Raw genomic sequence first — 16304 nt, forward strand, 5'->3', positions numbered from 1 at the left:
GGATAAATATACTTGCAGTGACTTTGTCCATTACCTAAAGCACCGCCCCATGAGGAAGGAGCCTGCGGCTCCGAAACGCGTTGGGGATTGATATACAGCCGCTATGTGTGTTTTCCCAAATAAAGAGGGTTTGATACTTACCTTGTGGTGGAGTGGCGTCCTTGAATCAGAGGCAACCTTGGGACAATGTACACGCGGCGGCCTCAGCCGCGGAGGATGCACCGCCTGTTTGGAATATGGTAACAGGTCTGCGAGCTGGTATCATACGAGCTGACAAGCGGCACACGAGGTCATAGAATGGAAACTGCACATAGCGCCTGGGCCCACTGGAGGGCTGTAAAAGTAAACTTTGAAATGCTTGGATTTATTGGAGGTATGACGGACAGGCTCCACCGAAGGAGAAGAATCGCACTACAAGTCCCAGCATGCCTCACTGGAGAGCGCATGCGCTGTATGGGATAAATATACTTGCAGTGACTTTGTCCATTACCTAAAGCACCGCCCCATGAGGAAGGAGCCTGCGGCTCCGAAACGCGTCGGGGATTGATATACAGCCGCTATGTGTGTTTTCCCAAATAAAGAGGGTTTGATACTTACCTTGTGGTGGAGTGGCGTCCTTGAATCAGAGGCAACCTTGGGACAATATATATATATATATATATATATATATATATATATATATATTATATACGTTAAGTAATCCTTTGAAGCTTGGGATTGAATAATTGTAACGTAGACCTCAAAATCCTTACAACTGTATTCATACAGTAATCACACAATATGTCTAAAACATTGAACTCCTTGTATTTATACAGGAATAATTGTAAATGTATTTAACAGACATAGCACAAATGTTTTTTAGTCATCAGATGTTTTGATGAAAGGAGATATTTTACAGCAACATAGTATCTCTTCACTATTACTTGTCACATGACGGTGTCACATGGTGTAGGGGAGTATACAACTAAGCATTATAAAAAAGTGAGTTGTTTGATGTAGCCGTTATGTGATCATGGGTTTTTTAAGCCCGAAGCGCGTCATCCTGTTAAAACTTGGCAACAAGAAAATAAAATCGTAACATCTTGCCTAATCCTTGTGGTCTGTTCTCCTTCTTCGCCGGCTTTCCGCAGCTGGAGGTGGTTCGGAGGTTCGTGTATATATATATATATATATATATATATACACATACACACACAAATATATGTATAACACTGAGGTTGGTGGGTGGGGTAATAGCGCCAGTGGAGTAATTCTTAAGTTTCAGTTTCCTTAGGAAAGTTTTTTTTTGTTCTCTTAAGAACTCAGTTTGAGGTATTAGCAAAAAACTTTCCCCAAAAAGTCATCCAGTTTGGGTCATTCACTGTAAGTTTTGCACAGATCCATCAAGCGGAGGGCAATTTCCAAAGGGATCATTGCTCTTCGATGATGAGAAAAATGGCTGAACTAAATTACACCAATATTGTCACAAAGTTATATCTTTACTCAAGGGTTGTACTTTTGTTGCTTTGGTGTAAATATGCTCGGCAGTTTTAGAAAATTAGCATTTAAAGAGGTGCTTGAGTTGGGCACGGATATGACTTCAGCATAGTTTGCTCAATTTGTCAGATGCTTAGCATGTTCGGGTTTTTCTTCGTATTTTTAAACTTGTGCAGGTTTGCAAAAGGGGGCAGTTTTAAAAGTAGGGAGTCAAAAGTGTTTTTGTTTGCTAATACTTAGGAAATAATTTGACAAATCCACATTACATTTTGGTGCAGTTTTACAGATCTGCACCACCCTTGGAAGACACGCTATTTAGCTTACCATGCAAACCAGTCAAGTAGAGGTGGGGTACACTTAACGGGGTGGTCAAAGAAGCAGCACGCCCCATTTGAACTCCAATAGGACTCTTTGCTCTCAAATTTAGACAGAAACTCTGAAGGAAATTATAGCAAACTTGGCATAAAACTAAAACTTTACTAAGGGGAGTGCTATTGCTTGGTTTGGAATAAATCCGTTCAGTAGAATTCAAGACATTAGATTTTCAATAATGTGTCAGTAGGTTTGAAAAAGTTAAATGGATTGGGTTAAAAGTTCGAAATATCTGGACAGAGAGGGCCTGATTCACTAAAGTAAACTTAAATTTTTCTGTAAGTGTACACTTGCTGTATTAACTTTACTACTTTTTTGGTGTTCAAAAACTACAAATGTAAAATTACACTTGTAGTTTGTGAATACCAAAACAGTTGTAAACTTAATAGAAAGTGTAAAGTTTACCTTTTTTTAAAGGGCCTGATTCGCAATGTTAAACTTACACTTACTGTAGTAACTTTACTACTTTTTGGTATTCACAAACTATGAGTGTAATTTTACTACTACTACGCCCCCCCAAAAAAGCTTCCTCTTAGATACAGAAAAACCTTTTTAAAGGAATAAAATGTAATTTGGCACAAACTTTGAACTTTATTCAGAAAGTGAGCCTTTTTCAATTTAGTGTAAAACCTTCAGTAGTCTTTGAAAAATTTGCATTTGAAAAACTTCTCAGGGTGGTAAGGAAAGGGTTAACCCTGAGAAAAAGTTAGATTTATCTGAATTGTTATTTCATTGAAGATCTGCTGTAGCAGTACTGCAGATTATCTGCAAGTCCAAAATAATAAATATTTGATTCCGATTGGCCGCAGGAGCTTTTTCTCCCATAGGCCATTTTGGTACCGCTGATTTGGAGAAGAATTTGTGGTTAAAAAAGTTGAGAAAAGGTGAATAAGTTGGCAGGTTAAGCAGATTCTGAGCCCCTGGCCCAGGTGGGGGTGAGTGGTCATAACAAAGGGAGCACTTGCACGACCATTTTTAAAAAAGAAGAAAAGGAAGCTTGCACAGCAGTGCATCACCATGGGAGGAAGCTTTCTGCCGGAACCACGGATCATGTAAAATAAATAAAAAAAGATGGGTAGGCTTTTGGATTCAGCTCTGTGCAATGGGGATTGTCCCTCTGTAAAGGGCTGCCTGCTCATTGAGGCTTAGGTGCAAGGTCTGCAGCCAACCCAGTGGAGTGTTGGTCACCCTTGGAATGCTGGTTCTGGCTAGGCCCTGCAGCCAATCTCCACGGCACACACCTGAAGGCTGTGTGCAGTCAGCCATCGCGGTATACAGTAGGGGCTGGTCACCCACAGAGGCTACCAAAGGCGATGCGCAGAAGGGGTTGGTCACAAATAGAGATTTGGGAGCAGGTCGTGGTGAGACGTGTCATAATCAGAGGTGAGAACCCCCAAAAATCTATTTTGGAATATGATAAAAAAAGACACAGAAATTCACTGATAAATATAAAGGTTACAGTGATGTTAGTTATATATCTATATAGAGGGATTTTCCACACAAAATGCACTCAGAAATAACAATCTCTGAAATGAACATCTGCAATTCCTTGGGTGCAATTATGCTTCATTTGGTAATACATTGCAGATGGAAATGTACTCTTTACAGCAACAGTGCATTTTGGGACATGCAGTTTTACATATATGGGAGTCACATAAGAGCCTGGATTTGACAAATGCGCATGGAATTTACTCACAGGCAAGCTGCGTCACCTGTGAACAAGGCTCAGTTGGAGTTGAAGCGCGTTGGGAAAGTAATGAGAGCATGCTGCCTTCTGAATTTCTAAAATAAACGCACTGCTGTTCCTGAACTGGGCTTTGATAATCTGTTTGTGTTAATTGAAAGGCTGCTCCGTGCTTGTTGATATATATATACACTTTTGGGGGGTTTTGTGCTTTTATTGCACAAATAGCAGTTGTAGAATAAAATAATATTTACCATGGAATTTTGAAATATGGAAAATATGTTATGCTTCCCTGTGCAATGTGGATTTCATTATCATAATTACAGCTTCCAAACATCTCTTAGACCATTGCCATTATCAGGACTACTAGGATTATTCAGCAAGGAGGACCAAATTATGCAACAAGGTTATCTTGAGTCTGCACCAAAAATTGCTAATTACACAGGACATTTTCTGGCAGCATTATTTTCATCCATTGAGGTCGAGACCATTTTTTTTGTGATCTCTGCAAACTAGTTGGCCATTACGTGGCAAACACACTAAATCCATAAATATGTGGTGCACGCTAAAGCCAGAGAATTTAATAAATCCACTGACAGGAATCATTGTCCACAATTTAATGAAAGGGAAACAAAATCTAAATATTCTAATTCCTATCACAGGCAATTGTTGCTGCACTTCGAGCAAAACAGCGTTTCAAGCTACCTTCTAAAAAAACAACATAATATATAAATACATAACAGCTAATGTGTTATATAGCCCAATATTGCAATCTCGGGTTTACAAACCACTCAACTGTTAGCCTCCTGGTTTATGATGTCACCAGAAACCCTGATGTAAGTGTTGGTCTTTTAAATGGTTACTCATTATGTATATTTATCTGCAGGTGTTATGTTATGTTATTGGTATTTCTAGAGCGCGAACGGTTAGCCAAGGGTGTCCTGGCGCTAACTGCTTTCCCCTGGGCAATTAAGATAAAGACACAAATTATAGGTTAAAAAGCCAAGTTTTCTGTTGCTTCCTAATAGTTAGCAGATCAGTGGAGTTTCTCAAGTAAAAGGGGAGATCGTTCCAGGCTCTTGCTGCACAAGCTATAAAGCTTCTTCCACCCGATGAAGCTTTTTTGTGGCTGGCATTGATACCAACTTTGCCCCCAAGCAGCGCAGTGTTCTTATAGGTTGACCATTGCAGCCGCTGCTTAAGATATTCTGGGCCAGTGATGCAACCTACCCTGAGAAGGACCCAATAGCACAAGCGTTGATGAAGCCCCATACTGCATCACCCTATATTTGCCCTCTTAGCTCCTCCGAGTCTATGGGTTGCAAGATGCTCCTTCAGGGTAGCCCTAAGATGGCAAACTCTTGACATTTGGACGGGTGCATCCTGGGTTGCTTTTGAGACAAATAACTATCAACAACACCCAAACATTCCTAGATGTTCCAGAAGATCCCAAACCTCTCCTTAATCCCAAAGGGTCCTTGGTGGGCACACTAACATTTGTCACCACTAATGGGGATATCACATTTAGCGCATCTACAAAGACCGTTGCAAGGTCGGCTTTAGGGCAGTGCGACTGGTGCATCTACACCTGGCACTGAGCTGAGAAGGCGCTGTGTTTGGAAATAACATTGTTTTAAAAGCACATGCTGCAGAGTTCATGTGTATCCACAAATTTACAGACAACAATAACAGGTAATGTCATAATGTAAAGATGTTCCTGCAGGTGAAAATTCTGAGTTTTGTCTAGAGGCAGTTTTTACTCATCATAAAGTAGCACACAGGGTTAATATGCCTGCTGCAAAGACCTTTTGCCATGCAGATCACAGAATTGTATTTTATGTGGATAGGTCAGTGGGTTACTGCTTTTGTCACAGAGATCATTTTGTTACTTACAGTTCATAAGTTACAATTCTATTATAGTACAGTAATTTATGAACTGTTATCAAAGAAATGCATGCAAACTGCATGATATAGGTATGACAGTTGTCTATTTCCTCAGTCTTTTATTATCTAATCATAACGTTGCTAAAAAAGGGTTTGTTTGGATAGAAATAAATGTTTATTAGTAAAAACCAACCCTAACCATTGTGATACGTCTTAAATCCTGAATTTGTGCTTCCCCAGACCAAACAATCTTAAAATATACTGCCTTATATAATAGATAACACGTGAATCCGGGAAACATCCTTTACAACGCAACTTTTACCAAGCAGTGCCTTTACGAAGCAACTTTTACAACGCAAACCATTACAACGCATTGCGCTGGGGGGCGCTCTAGGATAGGGAATAGATTTAATTTACTATCCAACACCTTCCCTACTATCCACGGGGACTGGAGTTGGAATAGTAAATTAAACTATTCACTATCCAGCGCCCCAAAGCACTATGCGTTGTAAAGGTATTCGTTGTAAATACCGCGTTGTAAAGGCATGCGATGTAAAAGCATGCGTTGTAATGTCATACATCCCGTGAATCCACCACCTGGTAATCCTCATTGTCTTATGTAACATTTATACACGTGTGATTCATTGTCTCTGTATAATGTGTGTGTGATGTGTGACACCCCTGACACGCACTGTTGAGGGTGCTAGTGAGGCAATACGTGGAGAAAGAGGTCAACGGGGGTGAGGGGTACCGAAAAAGATTGTCGCACTGGGTGCTACCAGCTGGCTCTCGACCCTTGTGCCTGTGCATGCTTCAGTAACAGGGAACATGTGCCCTGGCAAAAAAACTCCCTCACTTCCATTGTACCACAATCTATGGGACATGGGAAGGTCTGCTACAGGTTATACAGAAGGGGCAACACAAGCAGCGGCTACCCCTTCATGAACTAGCAAAATATCATTACTTTTCATGTCGTTTTATTACTTTTGCTCATATCTGGATAGCTGGCAACATACTTATCCTCTTGTCGAGTTTAACTTTCAATCATCTTAATAAGGCATGAGCTTGTTCCTAAATCCTAACGTCATCATAAAACTGAGACCTTAATTTCATATCAAAACATTTTAGTAATGAAGATTTTGATAGTTACAAAAATACATTATTCCACCGCACTATTTGTCCCATGAGCTATAATGGGGGCTTCAGCCGTGTTTATCACAATACAAGTTAGACTTCCGGTGAAAAGGAAGGTTTAATTTGTGTTAGGATGGCACTCTTGATGTTTACTTCTAAGTCCAACTGGGATATTAACTCTTCATGTTTCTCTTCTTATTGCAGCAAGCCAATTGGCGCGAAATTGTGAATAAGAAGCTAAAGTTTCCCATCGCCTTGATCAGCGCCATCCATGATGGGAACCTCGCCCAGGTACAGTCGCTGCTCCAGGTTAGCGATGGAATCCTCCGGCAGCTGGATGACAGCGAGGACCGCTCATGGCGGGAGGCCCTCAACTTGGCCATCCGTACGGGCAACGAAGAGATTATGAAGACTCTACTTCACTGCATCAAATTCGACTTTCGGCAGATCCATGAAGCCCTCCTGGTGGCCGTGGACACTAACCAGCCCCATGTGGTCAAGATGCTGTTGGACCGCCTTGATCAGGAGAAGGGGAGTAAAATGGATATCAAGTCTTTCTCCATGGCATTCTTCGACAACTCTATTGACAACTCCCGCTTTGCGCCGGGTGTGACCCCTCTGACCCTCGCTTGCGAGAAGGACCTATACGAGATTGTGGAAATGCTGATGAAGAAGGGTCACGTCATCACCACTCCGCACAAGATCTCCTGCTCCTGCCTGGAGTGCAGCAATGGGCGTAAATATGACCTGCTCAAGTTCTCGTTGTCCCGTATCAACACATACAAGGGCATTGCCAGCCGTGCATATCTGTCCATCGCCAGCGAGGATGCCATGTTGAGAGCCTTCAAGCTGAGCAGGGAGCTGAAGCGTTTGTCTAAGAAGGAGCCAGAATTCAAGGTCTGTGACATTATACTTTTTCCTTTGTATACATTTACGTGACTGTATGAAGATACTATGACCATTTGAGAGCAAGTGATCTAGAGAATGAAAGTCCTTAGCGGGAATGGTTTATTGAGAACTATTCTTTTGGAAATGGCAACTCACAGGCAAAAGCAGCAGAACAGAACATGTGAAGGGGTTGTGTCTCTAGCTGGGGTGTGTCCCCTGAATATCTAAGCCAGAATATTGAAGCATACAATTATCCACTACTAAATATTGAAACCAAAATATTGAAAGGTAAGTATTATAGATTTTCTATACCTAACTCCACATATATTTACTTTGACGATGTGTATATCTTCAAGGTACGTAGACTTGGAGTTAGGAATAGCAAATATTTACTTCATCTATGTGCACTTTCCTAACAATATTTTCCATCAAGATTCTGCTTAAGATATTCTTGTATTTTGATATTCTTATGCTTGATATGCAGTAGTACAACCCTTCATGGATGCTGGTGGGATGAGACTTTCTGCCATTAACTCGCCTGTTCCGCATGCAGCCCTGACTTCAGTTAGCCACTATGGACCTGATTCACTAAGGAAAACTTTGAAAAGTTCAAATTCTACTTTTCTTACGCTACCTATATATTTGGAGTAGAGTTATGGCATGTAAATAGGCACGCAAAGAATCTCAGGTGTTCCCTGGAAATTGTCAGACAGTCACAGATTTTCAGGAGTACTCCAGTTTGCAAAATATACCCATCTCCAATAGGCTGACTAGCGAAAACCATGCATATTTCATTGAGCTTTTGCTCAATTAACATTTTTCCTTCTCTAGGTATTCCTTTTCTTGCACCTGTATTATTAAAAATTAGATGTTCCTCGATAGAATTGCTGATTGTCCCACATGAGAAAAAAGTGTCGGCGGACATCAGTTTTGGTGTTAATATATGAATATTTGAACATAAAATTTAAAGATTATTGAAAATCTTAAGAATCTTAGATGAATCTAAATGAATATTTCAGCTATACAAATAGGCAGCAGAGAGAGTCAGATTTCAATAAGAGGTTTACTGTCTGAATACCGTGTGGGAAATATACATGTGCCTGGCTCTTTGGCTGAATCAGAGCTGCACGCCCCCCAGCGCCTTGAGACCCTCACGGGTGAGTAGCGCGCTTCACAAATTCCTGACTGATTGATTGAGTGATGTGCCAAAATGCTGTAGCCAACATATCACGGAGCAAAATGTCAACAAGGTACGTATGTATAGATAATTATACATTATAATACTTAACTCCACTTACATGATGAAAGGATTTATATTGTCAAGGTACTTAGATGTGGTGTTAAGAATAGTAAATCTAAACTTACCTATATATTCTTCCCTTCTTCATATTATGGTCCTCAGTATCTAGGCTGCAAAATGTTGGCAGGCCAATCAATATTTCTCACACAATATTTGTTCAAGCAAATAAGAATCAAACATGAACAGGGAAAAAGTTATGTAACATATTTTTTCAATATAAAAGTTAATAGTCACAAAGTTAAACAATGATTAATATAAAAGTGCTGTGGAGAAATAGCACTGGATTATCATGGTTGTCCTCTTCTTGAAGAAAGCTGATGAAATAGCCACCCGCTTGAATTAACTACCATAAGAGGCAACCCGGCATGAAATATGATAGTGAGATTTGTTGCCTTGTTCTGGGCACTTGGGTTCCCCCAGTAAGGCTTCAGATCCCTCAACATAGAAATGTGTCAATTATGATTCCTAGCACTACAGAGAGATATATATATATATATATATATATATACGTGCCCGAAACGCGTCTGATGATTTTTACCCACCTTATGAAATAAAAGAAGCGTACCTTACATCTTGCCTCGAGTGCTGATTTGGGTTGTCCGCGAACTTTTCCGTGCAGGAGGCACTAAGTGGAGAGTTGGAGGTTTATATATATATATATATATATATATTTTTTTTTTTCCAGCAGGGTTCGCCGGTCCCCCAGCCTCTCTAATGGCAGCGGGCTCGAGCGAGGAGGCGATCCTCAAATATTCCAGGTAACAACAACTTTTCCATTCAAAAGAAGTCAGCTCGAGCCCAAATTCATTAGCGTGAAGATTTATTTAAACAGGGATGTCGAAAACACCCGACGCGTTTCAGTGCAGCCGCACCTTGGTCACGTGGAAAAGTTGTTGTTGCCTGGAATATATATATATATATATATATATATATATGTATATATTAACTACTAATTAGCGGTCGCCAGTAGGTAGTTATAGTTAGAACCTAGGGCCAGATGTAGGTAATTCATATTTACCACTTCTTAAATACCAAATTCTACCGATTCGGTATTTAAGAAGTGGTAAATATGAAGGGGGGAGATGTAGGTATTTCCAGATGTGGAAATACCGAATCGTTAAGATTCGGTATTTACCGAATCTGGAAATACCGAATCGGTATTTCCTATTGATTCCTATGGGCTGTGAAGCCCATAGGAATCAATGGGCAATACCGATTCTGTAATTACAGAATCGGTAAATACCGATTTTAGCAAGGGTGCAGGGGGTGTCACTTTGACACCCTCTGGCACCCCTGTTTTAGGCTTGTGTGCCATGTGGCACACATACATGCCCTAAGGGCATGTATGTGTGCCACATGGCACAGGTGTACATGCACAGATGTGCATGTACACCTGCATTGGTATTTTACCATGCAATTGTATTGCATGGTAAAATACCGATTTTCAAAGCCCTGTGTCAATGTGCAACTTGGCACCTACATACCGAAAATGCATTTTCGGTAATTTTACCGACCGGTATATTTACTGATTCGGTAAAATTACCGAAAATGCCTGTTTTTCCCCCCTACATCTCAAATTCCAATTACCGGTCGGTAACGGCCGAATTCGGAAGGGGGCAGGGTAGAAACACCCTGACACCCTAGGCCTGCTCAGGGGGTCCCAGAAGGAACCCAGGGCCCAAAAAGCGTTAACAAAATAAAATTATGCGCAATTCACGCTGGGGTTGCGGGTTCTTGCATTTTATTTTAATGAGGCCTCTGGGTGGGCTAGGTTCCGGGGGCATTTCTTAAAAAATAACAGCGGGGGCTCGCTGTGGTTCGGGGGTCCCCTGGGGCCCCCGCAGCCCCGGGGCTTCACTCATATTGGGAGGGGGTGAAGAAATCAAAACTCCTTCTCAGGGGTCTCACTGATACTTGGTCCTTTTAAACCAACAAAGAGGAAATTGGCACATAAGCTGAAATATAAAAGATAATTTTTATTAAACTCAAATGAGTTGAGACTACGTCACACAGAAGCCTTAGCAACTGAATGAGGCAGTCTAAGGAGTACAGAAAACTGGGGCTTTATATATATGCTTAGAGTTACATAGTAAGCATAAATGCAAGGGGCAGTCCTGGCTCATGCTCATGCTTTTTAAGGACAGTCATTACTTAGCATCAGAACCAAGAATGAGCTTATAAAAAAAGTTTTAAGAAAAGGAAATCATGTAAGCATGCAAAATTACTAAGTTGGCACACAAGATCTACTTGCTCAACAAAGTGGGAGGAGAGTTACTTCTCCATACAGCAGCAAACATAGCCTGACAGTTATACTAGAGAAGCAGGTGCATTCTACTAGCTAGGCCCTTCTGGGCTTGTGCGAAGTGGAAGATGCTAAACATAGTTTGTCTCTAGGCAGACTACAAGAGCAGTTAACACTGAGGGAGGACAGAGCACATGGCAAACAAAATGGCTGCTAGAAATACAAAATGGCTTTCACAAAGCGGATAAGATAACTTCTAATTACAAGATGGCTTCTGCTAATGCTAACCCAATGCTGCCAATTTACAACAGACAACCGTTTTAGCATTAGCTGAAGACATTCCTATGATGCAGTAGGAACATAGAAAATATTTGTACATTAATTTTTCATAAATTTATCAATTTCCTAATTCATTGCTAGGTGGGCATTTTCCTGAGCTATAAGCAGGAATGCAAAGAGAACAAAGCATCGGGTCATAATTAACATTCAGATAGCAGAAGAAAGTAATGACCACTATTACAAATAGAATTATCATTTTTCTAGTCCTAAGCAAAAGCAAATCCTAAAATAATCTAGTAAGCGCCTTCAGGGCTCCTATGCATTTATATACTCAGGTGAGACAGTGGCGATCCTTATCAATGCTCTCAGGTGAAATGGGAATACCCTTTATCAGATTAGAGACAGAACATTACTTTAACACGATGCCAGCAGAACAGTAAGAACAGTCACACAAATTTACTTCTGGTGGACCATTTTGGATGCTAGGGGCGGAGCCACTAGAGGCTATTCCTTTTCCATGGCAATTCAGTCAAATGGGAACATATCCAACACCCACTTTATACAGTGGCACTGGAAACACTTGTAACTATGCCAAAGTCCGTTCTAAGCATCTTTGGTAGGCTTCTATCGTCCATCAAATCTGCTTCCGTTGTCTTCTTCCGTGTTGGGTCTCTCGATCCTGCCCTCCTGACAAACACTCACAGCTCACTCGAAAGTCTCAATCTCTCAATGCAGTGCACCAATGTCTCTCCTCTGCGGCAGACACTACAGATACCATGCTCCTCAGTACTCGTGGGCGCAGATCATCTCTAGCAGACCCGGTCTACATTCTCAGACTCCAACACTCATTATTCAGTGTCAGAGGACGCTTGGGCTGCTCTTTCATTTTATTTTTTCCTTCCAACATGGGTACCACAAGGGAGTGCCTTTTGCCAATCTTGGATCCTCCGGTGCACTGCCCTTCCATTGGAGCAAAGAAAAGGGGGGTGGTCAAAACTCAGGCCAAGGGGCTCAAGGAACCACGCGCTGTCAGAGGTTACCAGCACATGACAGGTAGAAAACAGAAGCCTCAAACCAGCCCTGCCATCAACAACAGGGATCCTTCTCTTTCGCTCTTTTGCACTGAAACTCTTGTTCTGTGGCAAACAGGGAACCAGCTCCTCCTTCTTGTCTGACGTCAAACGCCGTCTGATGGAGCAAGCACGATGCTTTGGAGATGCGATTGATAAAGCGCTGGCGATCGCTGTCCAGCCTAGCTACTTTCTGGGTGCTGGGACTGTAGGTCCAAGACATCTGCCCTTCATCTGTAGTTGTCACTGATGGGAATTAAGCTTAAATCAGTGTTCTGTAGGTTATTATGACTCTTCCTTTTACTCAGGAAGATCCTGCAGAACCTAGTGACGTAGGAAATGTGACACAGTTGTTAGTTTCCTTCAAATTAGCGCAAAAACAGTTCATTGTATTTAACAATGGGACGGCAAGCAAATGGCCTGCAATCTTCAAAGGAGTGGCCAGAAGCCATGGGACAACTCTGGTCTAGAATGCACTGTCACTCTTATAGGATACAAAGGCAAAGGCAGTACTCATTATCCTCACTAACTTCAATGTGAGAGCATTATCTTCTGCCATCTAAGGGTAGGTAGCTACATGGGAATTCTATCTAAATGTGTGTCCTCACACATAGTGGCATTGTCTAATGGGGTAAACATTTTTTTTTTAATGATTACGTCTAGATGTTCCCAAATTCCTTATCTAGAACACCTCAAAAGGGAAATCGCATGATACAGATTATCAGGGACATGTAGATACCTCCCTTTAATAACTGTGCATCAGGTGCCCTATGCAACAGGCTAATGATCAAAATGTGGAAACAAAAGACAAGAACTAGAGAGTCCTGGTATTTCCATGATTAGAACACATCTGATCCCACCGAAAATTAAAGCAGCAGGAACAAAAGGGTAAAAAACCAAATTAAAATAGGCATTGAAAATTTGGCATGTTCAAAAAATAAACATTAGGTATCTCCTATTGAGGTGGAAAACTTGTCTTACTATAGTATTGAGTCAGTTAACCAGTCCATCACTACCCTGACTGTCAGACTGGAAAACATCGAAGTGGGCCTAAAGAAAATTCTTGAAAACCAGTCTGGTCATACAAAAGGGAATTAGACATAATATGGGGGTCCCTGGTACATCACTGCAGTCTGGAAGTGTGAACTTGAACAATACACCAACAATAATAAAAGGGCTGAATGGTGAAAGGAATACGGAGAAGGGAAATGGGACTAAGACACAGCTAAAATCCCCAATAACTAGGCACAATGCGACATCGATCAGGGGAGAAGCGGCAAAAGAAAAATCTATAGGAAGAACAAGAAATTAGTTGGGTGATAGTCAGGCATGTGACACAACACCAAGAGTACGGGTGATACACAAAAGACCAAAGTAGTGCACACATTTTAACTCTACCACCGGCCGCTACACCATATACTGTAATCTCGGCTACTGTTCCAGTTCCTTCCCCGGGGAAAATGAAACTTGGTTTCCTTTAAGGAACAAAGCCATACACTACCTAGGAAGCAGAACAGGATTATCTAGTGCAATATCATGAGAAAAGTTTAGGTCACCTTTAGCAAGAGCAGCAGATTTATAGTTCCTCCTTAGAGTCCAATCAGGGAACATTTAATCAAGGGCTGCCCGTCCTTTAAAGGGAAGGGGCAGTAACATGGCTAACTGCAGGTGACACACTTTTAATCCTATACATCTCTTTTTCTTTTCTTCAATGCCATTATAGCCAAATACGATTCAGAAAAGGGGGTGGTGATGAACAGAGTGTCTGAATTAAGCAGACCACTCTTACCCAGTCCAAAGATCAGGGCTTGATCCATCACCGTTATTTAGCTCACTGCCCCATCCCAGCTCAGAACCTGGCTATATGCAAATTAGTCTGTCCCTGGCCCAGTGCATCATGGGAACAGGGCAGACCAAACTACAAAGCCAATTCTTCACCAGAAAGGAGACAAGCTACCGGGGACCGGTTTCTGGCATTTCAGCCTCGTCGGCCCGGCTTGCTTGAATCCTGATGGAGCAGTGAGCAAGGGACTCATGTCTGAGTATACCCTGCCACACCTATAGTGGCCAAAAACGATTCAGAAAAGGGGGTGGTGATGAACAGAGTGTCTGAATTAAGCAGACCACTCTTACCCAGTCCAAAGATCAGGGCTTGATCCATCACCGTTATTTAGCTCACTGCCCCATCCCAGCTCAGAACCTGGCTATATGCAAATTAGTCTGTCCCTGGCCCAGTGCATCATGGGAACAGGGCAGACCAAACTACAAAGCCAATTCTTCACCAGAAAGGAGACAAGCTACCGGGGACCGGTTTCTGGCATTTCAGCCTCGTCGGCCCGGCTTGCTTGAAACCTGATGGAGCAGTGAGCAAGGGACTCATGTCTGAGTATACCCTGCCACACCTATAGTGGCCAAAAACGATTCAGAAAAGGGGGTGGTGATGAACAGAGTGTCTGAATTAAGCAGACCACTCTTACCCAGTCCAAAGATCAGGGCTTGATCCATCACCGTTATTTAGCTCACTGCCCCATCCCAGCTCAGAACCTGGCTATATGCAAATTAGTCTGTCCCTGGCCCAGTGCATCATGGGAACAGGGCAGACCAAACTACAAAGCCAATTCTTCACCAGAAAGGAGACAAGCTACCGGGGACCGGTTTCTGGCATTTCAGCCTCGTCGGCCCGGCTTGCTTGAATCCTGATGGAGCAGTGAGCAAGGGACTCATGTCTGAGTATACCCTGCCACACCTATAGTGGCCAAAAACTCTGTCCATCACCACCTCTTGTTGTTAAATATTTTGTCCACCCTAAGCGTGGAAGGGTATACTCAGATGTGAGTCCCTTGCTCATTGCACCATCAGGATTCAAGCAAGCCGGGCCGACGACGGCTGAAATGCCAGAAACCGGTCCCCGGAAGCTTGTTTCCTTCCCAGTGTAAGAATTGGCTTGGTAGTTTGGTTTGCCCTGTTCCCATCATGCACTGGGACAGGAACAGACTAATTTGCATATAGCCAGGTTCTGAACTGGGATGGTGCAGTGAGCTAAAAAACGGTGTTGGATCTAGCCCTGATCTCTTGACTGGGTGAGAGTATTCTGCTTAATTCAGAAACTCTGTCCATCACCACCTCTTGTTGTTAAATATTTTGTCCACCCTAAGCGTGGAAGGGTATACTCAGATGTGAGTCCCTTGCTCATTGCACCATCAGGATTCAAGCAAGCCGGGCCGACGACGGCTGAAATGCCAGAAACCGGTCCCCGGAAGCTTGTTTCCTTCCCAGTGTAAGAATTGGCTTGGTAGTTTGGTTTGCCCTGTTCCCATCATGCACTGGGACAGGAACAGACTAATTTGCATATAGCCAGGTTCTGAACTGGGATGGTGCAGTGAGCTAAAAAACGGTGTTGGATCTAGCCCTGATCTCTTGACTGGGTGAGAGTATTCTGCTTAATTCAAAAACTCTGTCCATCACCACCTCTTGTTGTTAAATATTATAGCCAAATAGACATACACTGATGAAGTGTTGTCTGTCATGTTCACAGCATGAAGTATCATATCTGTGAAATTTAGTAACCAGAACAAGTCCAACCAACAGTTGCATAGCAATGGGCATCGTCATGACCATCCCCTCACAACACAGAGGAGCTTGTAACAGTATTAAACAACAAAAGTATAGAAACAAAAACATGCATAACAGAAAAACACACATGCCAAGCCATCAGGTATACTTGCTGTATACCAAGCACAGAAAGCATAGACAAATTACAATAGCATATGTAAATGAGCGGTGACGCACAACACCATGTCATGCACTTTATGCGCTGTGAACCTGCAGCCCAAAACCCAATATTCTGGCCTGCTTAATTTGTCAGGCTTAAAATTAATATTCAATTTCCTTACTTTCCTCACCCCCCTTTGACAGCAGGTCACCTTAGTGGTGATTGGCTGTCAAATACAACTTACTGTGTTGCTTCTGACACAC

The 16304-nt window shown here is 42.2% G+C and overlaps 1 protein-coding gene across 1 annotated transcript in view; it reads left to right on the plus strand.

The window, feature by feature from the left end:
* The window catches only part of XNDC1N (XRCC1 N-terminal domain containing 1, N-terminal like), a 369152-nt gene that overhangs the window by 242241 nt on the left and 110607 nt on the right, over positions 1-16304 (plus strand). The window contains exon 11 of the mRNA XM_078659006.1: positions 6755-7447. Within this exon, the coding sequence (XP_078515132.1) occupies positions 6755-7447 (693 nt within the window). The remainder of the gene's footprint in view (positions 1-6754; positions 7448-16304) is intronic.

Source organism: Lissotriton helveticus, chromosome 8 (genome assembly GCF_964261635.1).
Source record: "Lissotriton helveticus chromosome 8, aLisHel1.1, whole genome shotgun sequence".
Taxonomy (NCBI): Eukaryota; Metazoa; Chordata; class Amphibia; order Caudata; family Salamandridae; genus Lissotriton; species Lissotriton helveticus.